The sequence below is a fragment of the Homarus americanus genome, unplaced genomic scaffold, assembly GCF_018991925.1.
Source record: "Homarus americanus isolate GMGI-L3 unplaced genomic scaffold, GMGI_Hamer_2.0 scaffold32929, whole genome shotgun sequence".
Classification (NCBI taxonomy): Eukaryota; Metazoa; Arthropoda; class Malacostraca; order Decapoda; family Nephropidae; genus Homarus; species Homarus americanus.
The window spans coordinates 20,287,272-20,300,008 of NW_024737097.1; the positions used below are offsets into that span (position 1 = coordinate 20,287,272).

The 12,737-nt window shown below is 36.7% G+C and overlaps 1 protein-coding gene across 5 annotated transcripts in view; it reads right to left on the minus strand.

Annotated features, from left to right (window-relative positions):
* Positions 1-397: 397 nt before the first annotated feature.
* Positions 398-12,737, minus strand: part of LOC121873303 (protein regulator of cytokinesis 1-like) — a 31,001-nt gene continuing 18,661 nt past the window's right edge. For 4 of the 5 annotated variants that reach the window (XM_042376799.1, XM_042376800.1, XM_042376801.1 and 1 more), the window contains 2 exons: positions 8,450-8,584; positions 398-3,707 (listed from right to left, as the gene is read on the minus strand). In XM_042376799.1, coding sequence (XP_042232733.1) covers positions 3,381-3,707; positions 8,450-8,584 — 462 coding nt within the window. In that variant the 3' untranslated portion in view covers positions 398-3,380. Of the gene's footprint in view, positions 3,708-4,882; positions 7,045-8,449; positions 8,585-12,737 lie in introns of those variants that run through there. The other variant, XM_042376802.1, reaches the window with a different exon arrangement.

Sequence of the window (12,737 nt, forward strand, 5' to 3'; positions counted from 1 at the left end):
GTACTTAACAGGGTGGTGTGGAGGTAAAATTAACTGATTCCAATAAAATTAATTTATAATATTGGAATTACATAGTTAATTTTACCTCCACACCACCCCATTAAGTACTGTACTGCGGTGTCCCTCAGGACTCATTTAGTTTAGAACTCGGGTTGAAACATGACGACCCTCTTCAAGGGAAGATGTTATTTAATAATACGGGCATTAGGAGTTTCAATGTGGAGGGGAGGAGAGCTTGGAATGGGCAAAGAATGTTATGAGGAATAATGAGAGAAACACATTCCAAGATAAGAACATAACAAGTGAGGCTTGGAGAGCTGCCATCAGGTAATCATGGCTGTAAAATAATAACAACAATAATGATGGTTAGTAGATATTGGGGTAAAGAAAAATAATCAATAGTTATTACTATTATTTTATTGCAAAAGCGATAGTAGTTTGTTCTACACATCAAGGCAGTTTTTGTGAAGGTTCACTTGTTTGGAACAGAAAGATATTTTGGGTACATATACCATAATCAGGAACCTTATCAAAAATACTGCGAGTTACATGAATTATATGAGTGCAGCATTATTATTACACATTTCACACTAAAATGAGGCCTTCCATAAAATAACAAAAATATTATTACTAACTGTACAAAATAAACATGGTCCTATTATAGAAATAAATTAGTTCAGAATCCCTGGTCAGGGACATTAAATGAGTTAAACAAACATTAGTTTCCTGAAGATTCAAGGCAACAACTTACTGTGTTATGCTGACATGAATACTGCAATCCTAATTTCAACCTCATTGATAATGCAATTTATTATTTTTTTGCTGGTAGTAAACTAAACCTTCCTCTGTAGTTAATTAATTTACTTGTACAGAGAAAGATATTAAAGAATACAGATATATATATATATATATATACTATATAAAAAAAAATTAAAGCTATTAATATGTACAAAATACATATAATCCTCAATATGAATATTAATGACCACAGAACAGTCTTACATGTTCCATTGTCAAATACTGTATGACGAAGTTCAACAATATGTATGAATTTATGAGGAAAAAAGTACTACCTACACTAATATTCATTTAGGAGATTTTACATTACATTACCTTCACAGATTTGAATTTCCAAAAGTAATTATTATGTACGTACAGTACAAGCTGCACCACGACAGCCTTGAGACACCGACAGATAAATAAAGAACCTGACATTCTTAAAAATATACAAACAATGAAATAATTTACACATTTCCAAATTAGACCTGCCTTGAAATTGTGTTTAAGTACCAGTACCTTCTATGTTATCACTCAATTCTTATCTTCTATATTATGCACTTAAAAAATCCTGAAGATTAATCATTATGCTTCAAGTTTGCCTCACTACAATACTCACTTTGTAACAAGTCTTTGCTATGTACACTATACATGCATAGTATTTCCATTTAATATATATTTGGCTTAATAGAACCATAGCATTGGTTACCTATTTTTCATTGAAATCTTTATATTGTAAACATACTTCTCAAAAGACATTCTAACCTAAAAAAATTGGTTGTCAGCATCATGTTCGCACAGCAAACACTTCCCAAGATGGGTAAATTGATGCTCACATCAAATGCTTAACTGGCCATTCCCTGGACTGAAGTAACAACATTACTTATTAAAGGAATATTTTGTTCATTTAACTGAAAGATGGCATGAACCAGTGATCTCTGCCACTCACACCTATAAACATGTCACCCTGTGGAATGGCTCACACAAAGGCAGCAGAACTTAACATGATTAAAAATTTATAAAGACAGTGAAAAATCTAAAATCCTCAATTAAAAAGGGAGTTATACTTAGTTCACTGATAAGTAAACCAAGGATTAAATGAAAGTAAAACCAAAAAACCCAGGAGCCACAACAGTTTTCACGTGAAGGAGAGACAATATATATGTAAGTTATGTAAACACCACTACAGTACAGTATTTGTGCCAGGAGTTGATACATTAGTCAGGCTCAGGCTCTCAGGACACTGGAGCTGGATGAAAAATTAAGATAATGGGTAACAATGGAATGAGTAAATATAACCAACAGTATATGATGAGAGCATCTTGTTATGAAATATCTACAGTACTGTATATGGTGAACAAAGTAATGAAAAATGTAAAGCTGTAAACTTCATATGACCCACTGACATAATAAAAGGTGGCACAAAAGGGAATTTATAAGGAAGCACTTAAGTGAGACTACATAGATCAGGGAATGTTTAAACAGTACACAGGAGAGCAAAAAGAATCTGTAGAAAATGTCAATATGGTAGAAATTATGACCAAATAATTTCACCATCCCAGCTTAAAACAAGGGAAATTACTCAACACATATGTAAAAAGCTGTGTCAACCTCTGTGTTTAGCTATTAACTCACTTGTAGCCAGTTAAATTACAACTTTCACTGAATTTTGAGTGCATATGTAAGAAAGTTGACAAGGGCTTGGTAAGAGGATGAATGGTAACTTCAAGAAAAATTAGTGTTCTTGAAGGAGACAAAGAAACACAGCCAAGAGATGTGCCTGGGGAAGACATGTATGAATTGCAGGTAAAGTAGTGTTTATAAATTCCAAAAATAACCAATAATTCAATCCTCTAGTTAGTGAAGGGTGTTTACAAGTAAAACAAGTGATTTAGTTTGTTTGTAGTTCTGCATTACTTCTGGGCATGAACTTTCTACTTGTGGGTGATGCTGGGCTTTGTGAAGTGACAAGAATGAACCAGATATATATTTGAGGCTTCACTGAGGAAATGTAATGCCTGAGTAGAACACATGTTACTTCTGTAAGGAATGAATGAATAACAGTGAATGAAAGGAGAGCCACCCTGCATTATACCAAGAAGCATGAAAGTGGAAAAACTATGATGCTGGGATAGCTGCTCTTACTAAGTAAAATAACCTTCAGTATACAAGAGTTAACAAGGAATGTATCCAAGGACATCAGAAACTTCACAAAGGATATATTTGACATCCTTATAGTTTGAGAAGATTGTTTAGTATTACTCCCATCAATTAGTCTTGACAGCTCCTCAGTTATTACTTTATCACAAATCATACATTAGTTTCAAAATAATTATAACTTTGTAAAATTAATAAATATAGCTGTGCTGACTAATTTGAGATTGCTAGTCATATTTTGTACTTGAGCCAAATAATCACCATACTTAAATCTCATAAAAAAAAATTTATTACAAATACTGTACAGTACTTGTACAACAATTCTATGATTATTACGTACAAAAATCCTACCATGCCCTGATAATCTTGTATACATGTCACAAAATCAGATTTCTCTTGAAACAAAAATATGTCCATTTATTAAAATGGCTGAATAGTGAAGTTTATCACATGAGAAAGCTTAGTTTGCTCCATCTGTTTGGAGTTCCAAGGCGATGTGATCTTACATGAGGTGACCTGAGAGCAGTTGTTGAGGCTGGTGGTGTTACCAAGCGTGAGACAGTGGAATTTCTGGGTGAACGGCGAGAGGAACGGGTAGCAGGAAGGCGAGGGGAACGGCGTGTGGCTGCCCGAGGTAAAGTCTTGGGGGTCTTGGGAAGGCCTCGGGGAGGGTAGCGAGGAGACTGGCGACACACCAACAACGGAGTTTTCTTCACTCCGTGTACTGTTGAGCTGCGGATATTTTCTCGCTCACTTCGACGCTGAATGCCATCCTGTTGAAGAAAATTTCATAATAATTAAAAGAAAGGTAGAGGAACAGAGAATGCCATTATGCATGTGAGGTTTGTGTGAATGAACTAGGATACATCCTGTCACATTTTACTGCTAAACTAATACATTCTCTTCTTGAAAATGTAGTATCTGATTCCTTACACCTAATGGAAGATGATTATGTGCACAATTATATCCAGATATTTCAGTCACTTTCATTAATGCATTATCCAGTGTTGTATGCACCAGTAACACAACAAAGTATAGTACAGTAAATACACCACAAAGTTGAAGTCATTACTGTACTAACTAGTTGAAGAAATTTTAAAATGAAAACTGAAATCAATTGTAGCCAACTTAGTAGATACGGAAGAGAAAAAATAATAATACTGTACTGCATATGGATAAAAGAATGTTACAAGATGAGGTTTGGTAAATACAGAATGACAGAAGGGAAACCTCAACTAATCCAAGGTTACATAAAATTCATATACCCCACCACCCTGACACACACATACATTCATAAATCTAAATTATCACTTTCCATTGTAAATTTGAGTCTGTATCTAAACTGTTAAAACATATAAATTACTAACAGGTGAGGATGCTGAAGCTGTAGCTACGAGCACTAATTCTACAAAACTAAGGTCTCCCACGTTACTAGCCACACAAGTACAATCATACTATCTTAATGTCCACTTTTTCTAGCAGCCACATATGAAACCATACTCCTCAAAGCATAATGTTGAAAATACTAATTGTAAACATGTTTCTTGTGGTAATTTAAGCAACAGAATTCTAGTTGAACTCTGTCCCCTCCCTCTCTGATCTCTAACACCTGCCCATCACTCAAATCTTCCCTCTCATAATTATACCTATCTTGCATCTTATATTATTTACACTTAAAGCCCTTTACCACTATAGAATCAAGGGCAAAGACGACTACCATTCATTCTCTCTAACCAGATGTGTCCTCCTACTTCATCTCCCTTCTAAGGCAAAACTCCCAAGAGATATACTTGACTTACTGGTGCTCATGTTTCATACACTGACCCATCAACCCACAGTACAGTTCCTCCCCGACCTACGATGGGGTTAGGGACCCAAATCTAGGTCGTAAGTCGAAAATGCTTAAATAATGCATCGAAAATCTAAATGGGTGTCTCTTTTTCTTCTCAACACCACAAAACTCTCACTTTTAAGCTTGCCAGCCATTTTAAAGTGAATTACAACCGAAAATTTTCTCTGTATGCTGTACTGACATTGGGACTTGAAAATACATAATTTGACAAAATTTTGGTACGACTGAGGCAGGTCGTAAGTGCGAGTGGTCGTAAGTTGAGTAGGTCGTAAGTCGGGGAGGAGCTGTACTGGCATCCATCACCAAAAACCATAAACCCCCAAGTTCTTCAGTCATACAAGAACACGTCTGCTTTCTATGGGTCAGTCCTTCAATTTAGTGACAACCTTGCTCCACCCTTTTACTTCCTTTTTTGCCATACACACTTAAAATTTTGCTCTTTTATCTTCAGCATAAATTATAAAACACAATAAAAATTCCATATGCATTTATTATGAATACAGTACAACTAACTTCATAAATCTACACGATAGAAAATTTTGGACACTAAAATCAATTCAATGGCTTTGTAGTCCTACATTTAGTAAGAGGTCACATCAGATGTTATCCCATCCCTTCTATGTTTGCTGAACTCTGTTCAACACGCAATACACCACTCTCCATTTTAATCTGGGTAAAAATTATTAGTTAAAACTCAAAGAAGTCTACAGTATTAAAACAAGGAAGCCCCTACAATACCAGTGTATGGGACTAATTCACTGAGTACTGTTAGTTACATCTTCCCACTAATACTGTACATACACCTCCAAAGGCGTCTTGAAAAAAGCAGGTACAGTACAATTGCAAATACTTTATTTTTTATCTTGAAACTGTAATAACCAAACAATTGACATTATTTTTACCACATGGTAGTGATGTCATAACCCCCTTGTAACTGTCAGTTCCACCAAACTTACAGCATTTGAATGGATATCAGAAACTGATAAATCTGTTTTCAGGCATTGAAATCCAAAGAAAACATCCATCCTTATAGTAACCCAAAAGAAATTTGTGATACGGTACTTGTTTTTTCTTCTGTATTCCTCATATGGAGCTTAACCAGAAATGAAGGATAATGGAGTTATAGAGGGTTGTAACTCAGTCTTGAGGGCATACAGGTCCACAGACCAGATTGTTCTCGTATAAACAAACCACCCAATCCCTCTCATGAAATCTACACATGTGCCGAGCATAAACAGGGAAACAACTTCCAAAAGATGAAAATACAGTACCCATAATCCCCAAGTAGAACTTAAATTTCCCCAATCATATAAAATGGAATCCTTGAAATCTATTTCAAATCAGAGTCCATTACAGTATTCCTAAAATGGGCCAGACACCTACATCAGGTTAAAAAAGCTGTTATTACATGATTATATTACTACTCTGAACTGGCTTGGCCCCTTGACATACTCGTAGTGTAGGGTTAAGTTAAGCCCACATACCAACTTGCCAAAGAATTCAAACTGGGATGTTCCCAAACTGTAAACCACAATTGCAACATCAAGGAGTGAAGGTAACACTGACCTTACGAAGATATTGTGTAGCACACCCTGATATAAAACACTTTAGTGCTAAAATAAAGAGGCACTGAATGAAGGGAGAATTGAAACTAAGGAACAGCCCTGAAATTACAGCTCAAGGCCAACAGGTGACAAAAGTGATGTGCACACAACCTATGTCAATTCTGTGCATTTGACCTTAAGTGGTAACTTCATTTCCAAGACTCCTTACAGGACCTTTGGCTTCAGCAGAAGGGTGTAATTAATCAGTGTATTTGTCCCAGCCACCGATGTTTTACTGATTCCCAAGGTCTTGGAAGGTTATGTTATTACATATCAAGTAGGTTTCTCTCCTATTAAACCAAGGCACTACTATACATGGTGTCCCCCTAAAGCATATTTTGCTCCAACCATTCCACATGCTTAAAATGCAAATACTGTACTGGTGAATGGCCCTTACACATTGCAACAGATAACCATAAGACCTTTGTCTTGCAGTGTGCTCGTTAGTGGTTTTCTATACATTTCCCCCTATGTAAAGATCATAAGTAAACATACTTATCACATTATAAGCATATTTTAAGGAGTATGCACACCAACTGGTATGCACACAAAACCATCACACTAACGGAGAGAGATGGTTCGAGAATGAGACTTGTGGAGGAGATCCTGTTTTGAAGCTTTGCTGCTCATGGCAGGTACAGAATTCGGCAGAAGCTGGAAGCAAAGCAGTAAAAATACTCAAGAAAACAAGAGTAACAAAATAGATCAGACATTATAACTTTACCCAAGCTAGATTAGGTTTGTCTTAATGTGTCAAGTTGTCCTTAATGGCTTACACTGGCTATGTTTGCAGGCCCTTATTTAATTTCCCTATTTCAACTTGTTCTGTTTAAATTCTTCCAACTTTGTTCTTGTGAGGTGAAAAATTAGCTGTATGTAATCACCATTAGTATTATGTTTAAACTTTTTGTGTACACTAATCATTAGCATGTTAGTTTAGTTTGCAGGATCCCTCTCAATTTCATAATAAAATTTTTGTACATTATGTGTGCAACAGCTTGAGTGTCTTAATAAGTCAATAGAACCACCCTCACCCTCATTTAGAATTGAACTTCCTCATTTAGAATTGAACTTTTGAGCAGATTTAGTGTATTCAGACAAGGAATGTATTTTAGGACCAAATAAACTTGAATATATGTAGCAAACACAAAAAGGTGACTGTTATGATATGGTCCCCTTCTATTAGTCAGCGCATGTGTCATTAATATATTAAGCTACACATAAATCCATGTTACTATAATCCTAACTACAGTTGGCCAAAATTGAGACTTTTCCCTAAAACATGATCCCTCTTTTTTTTTTAAATTAGCCGAAATAATTCCATTTTGCTTAGATTCTCACTTTGACATGATTGTTCAGTTTTGAGTGTAACCTAAAAAGCCACCAGAAACAAATTAAGCAAGAGAGGGAAATGAAATACTTGAAATAGAAAAAACATGCTGAACTTAGGGGTAAAAAAAAAAAATTAAAAAAATAAAATAAATTAAATAGCAGTTAATTAATCATGCTTTGGCGGGAACAACCACTCCTTCAAACAGGTCGCCCGAAGATAACATTCTTCAGGCTGTAGCTAATCAGACAACATTAGTATATATCAGTACAGTAATTACCAAAACCCACTAGAGTAGAATCACCTTGGCAAATGTTCACCGCATGCTTATTGTTAACAATTTGAACAAAACTGCCTGAAATATCAATGAAACCTGGTAGATTAAGTGTTTTACTGACTCATAAGAAATAAATGGAGAGTTCCAAATAACCCGAAAAAGCATTTACAGCATACATAACATTTTCACTTCTAGTAAAAGTGACTGACCCCTTTCACCCAAAAAATCCGGTGTGACAGACAATGTTGCTCATATGCTGTCTACCCAGAATTGAATCAGTCCATCCAAAATTAGGATTAGTTGCCTCACGTTTTAGATTCATACATACAGATTCCTACCACATACACAACGTGAGAGACTGTAATACCCCTTTGGCCAAAAATTTGCCACAGAGTAAAAGGGGGATTGAAGTTTTTCCACCTATTGAGAAACTCTTGACATTCTGTACTTACAGAAAAAGTTGAATACGATGAAACTTCAGCAGTGGAGAGATTTGCTCCCTCTTTTTTGGGGAATAATTGCAATGTGACATTCTTCAGAGCATTTTGATCATGTTCCTGTAAGACTGACTTCATTCTTGTGGGAGTCTGAAAACAGAAAAATGGGGAACATTTGAACACAAGTTAATTATGTGATAAAAACAAATATACAAGTAAACCTCGATTTATGATATTTCGCTTTAACGATGGTGATATTTTAAGACCACTTCCCTATTTAAAAAAAATAAAATAAAAAAATAAAATAAAAATTTTTTTTGTTAATGATGGCCACCAACCAGCCAAACTCGCTGATGCACAAAATCCTGTACTGGCATACCTTGTTTTTCAATCGGGATGCATTCCCGAAAAAACTATCGCTAATGCAAAATGAGGGATAACTAGAAATATCCTAAAAGAGGAACAGCAAGGAATAACATTCATGGAGATGGCACATAATTGTGTAGCAGTCTCCTGCTCCTGCTGAGCAGGAGCCAATGTTCTGCCCATTCCCCAAGTCCCTCTCCCCGACCCATCCTCACCACCGGGATATCAACATAATCAAAAGTGACAATTTCGTTTCGGAAAGTGGAACCAGTGTTGAACAGTGTTTAAGCCAGTGAATTCAGCACTAGACAGTACCAGTGAAAGCCATGACCCACCAGTGAGATAAGCACCCCTGGGAACTGACCACCATCTTCTGACCAGGAGGTGCTAATCCGTCCACCCTGGGAACAACAATGGGTCGGCTTCACACCTGACTACGATATAACACACCACCCAGCAGGGTGAGGTACCGTGACACCATGACCACGTGAGGTCCTTCATATCAACACCCGAGGACGAGTTACTGCACCACGTGAACATCACACCACCTGGTGTCTCCATCACCCCGTGAGGTCCTTCATATCAACACCCGAGGACGAGTTACTGCACCACGTGAACATCACACCACCTGGTGTCTCCATCACCCCGTGAGGTCCTTCATATCAACACTCGAGGACGAGTTACTACACCACGTGAACACCACACCACCTGGTGTCTCCATAACCAGCCCATGTCTTTGTATGTACTGTGATAAGTCATTTTTGTCCATTGTATATTTTCAGCCTTCGGGCTGCAGAACTTTTTCAATAAACCGTTAATTATTATTATTAGAACGGGTGAGACTGAGTCTATGTTATTGTTCAACACACAATTTCAGGTAGATACAGTAAAGTACAGTATACAGGTTGTACCTCTCTAGTCCGGCAACCTCGGGACCTGACCGGTGCCGGACCATGGAAATTCACCCTTTTCCTGGTTAGATAGTGACTTGTGCTTATGCCTGGAAGCACTAGCACCACTTTCTCTGTGTCATGGTCTCTTTGAAGACATATTGAAGGGTTAAATGTCGTATAGTAGCTTCTCAAATTTCGCGAGTTTTTAATTCTTAACGTATTTTATTGGAACACACAAAAAAATAAATAAATAAAAATTTTGACGGCGGAAACTTGAATTTCGACGGGTTTGAACGGCCCGCCAACATGCAGACGACGTGCATAATCGTGTAAACAGGGTCATTTCTCTTATGTACAAAAGATTCATTATTGTTTATTACTGAATGTCTTTTTTATTGAATTAATGTTTATATGTGCAAAATGAGCAATACAATTCATTAATAATACGTAGAACATTAAAACACATGAGGAAATTATTGGTGATATGGATAGAAGACCAGATACAGAAGCGTGTACCCTTTAGCCTTCTAACCATACAGGCTAAAGCAAGAAGCCTGTTCCAAAGCCTGAAGGAGCAGGCAGGAGATGAATGTGATCTAACCTTTACAGGAAGTCATGGGAGGTTTGATAGATTTAAAAACAATGTTAAGGTGAGTGGAGAGGCAGCTAGTGTCGATGTTGGTGCTGCCGAAGCTTTTAAGGAGTTAGATGAAGTGATTGTGGAAGGGAATTATTTGCCTGAGCAAATATTCAATGTAGATGAGACTGGATTATTGTGGAAGCGCATGCTTCATCCAATTAATATAGTCTCCATGTATCCTGTAAATAGAAAATTATGGGGGCCCCGTGTGCATTCAGCTGACTACATTAAAGCTAAGTGCTCAGTCACACTGTATCCATTCCACATTATTTATTACTTTTACTGTACTGTATTTCATTGTAGATTTTTTATTTTATTTTTTGAAAAAAAAAAAAAAAAAAAAAAAAAAAAAAAAAAAAAAAAAAAAAAAAATTATTTTTTTCTGTCGGACTTACGACCTGGATTTGGGTCCCTAACCCTGTCGTAAGTCGGGGAGCACCTGCGCTTATCATAAAGTCATAAACAAATCTTTGCTTAACATTCAAGCTACATACAGCAGTCCCTCGGTTAACGAACGGTTCGATTAACGAAATTTCGGTTAACGAATTAGCTCCCATAAGGATCTTTAATTCAGTTAACGAACAAAACTTTTAACGAAATCCTTATGACAAACACGTTTTGTTGTGCGCATCAGCTGATGGGCTAGTCTGCCAATACAGTAATTGGTTCTATGTTTACATTCGTTTCCAGTGGGCGTTAATATTAAGAAAGTTGTGCTCTTTAATATTTTTGAATTTTTTACATTAAAATTATTGGTCATTCTGAAATTTAGTTAACATATTGATAATATAGACAGTACAGGGAACAGTTTTTGTGCGCCCATCAGCTAATTAAATCACCCAACAAGGCTTCTCAGTTTAACATGGGGTGAACATCGATTTTGTTGGTGTCTTGAATATTTTTGCATTTTTACATTAAAATTATTGGTCATTCTGAAATTTAGTTAACGTATTGATAATATATAGCGCAGTGCAGTGTTGATTTAAATAAAATAATTTTCAATTACAGCTAGTGAACTTCAACTTTTATTGGTGAAATTACTGTATCAAGCATGGGTCTCCTCCATCCCCACTTCCTTCTCCTCTACCCCCCCACTTCTAATTCCCATCATCATCATCAACCAGCAACCTTCTACATACACACCTCAAAGCAAGTATACTTTACTGCATTTTGTTTATACTTTGTATGTACTTTTCTGTGAGCTGGAACCAATTACCAAATATCCCATTGAAATAATGGATTCGGTTAACGAAATTTTCGGTTAATGAACGACTCTGGAACGAATTGTGTTCGTTAACCAAGAGACCACTGTAATATTTTATATATGCCTGAAGGTCACAGCCAAAAAAGGTTGGGAACCACTGGCGTACAGCATACCAACATTCCTTTTTTCCTATGCTGGCATACCAGGAGCAAGTCCCATGCTAATACCACAATTTGTACCACATAGATAGACCCACGTCCATGGCTTGGGCAAACCTAACCATGAGAAGAGCCTTCGTAAAACTATCTTGAATACGGGGGCGCTGGTGGTAGAGCGGTACCGCTCTTGCCTCACAAGCAAGATGTCACGGATTCGATTCCCGGGCCGGAGGAAGTTGTTTGGACACTCTTCCTAGTCCCCTTGGTCCCTGTTCACTTAACAGCAAAGTAGGTACCTGCTGTAAATCGAAAGTTGCGAATTCATATTCAGGGACAAGTTGTTGGAGCTTCCAATAACTTGCTTAGACATAAACCATTGACGCTTCAGGCTTCTACGCCCTAAACTCATGAGACATAAGGCAAGCATGAACTTAGCATACTTCCCTGTTGGGAGCTGTAAACGCTTCACCTTACACAAGGATGTAGGGGGGGGGCAATAATAATAATAATAATAATAATAATAATAATAATAATAATAATAATAATAATAATAATAATAATAATAATAATAATAATAATAATAATAAAAAAAAAAATAAAAAAATCTTGAATACAGCCGATTGTTTTGGCCAGATTAGTCAGGTTTCGTATTCTCCCGGTGTGTGTGCACATATTTTACTGTCACCATGCCTAAAATAAGTGCTAAATCCAGTGAAGAGAAGGGTACAGAAACTATAAGACCATGGGTGTGTATGTGTGGAGGCTGTAACTGTGTTGCCAGCTCAGTTGTGTTGCCATGGCATACATACTGTACAGCAGGTGACACACACATCTCTGATTCAGCTGGATGGCTGGCAGGTGAGCAGAACTGTGTGGTTCACTCTCGGCATCACCTGTAGAATGGTTTGAGTACGGAAAGAACTTTTTTTTTACATAAAATATATGCTACAGTATTGTATCTTATGATGTGCCATGTATTATTTTTAGTGTTTATTATAAGTTTTATTAATTTTTGGTGTTGCAAAATACAGAATAGCAAAGG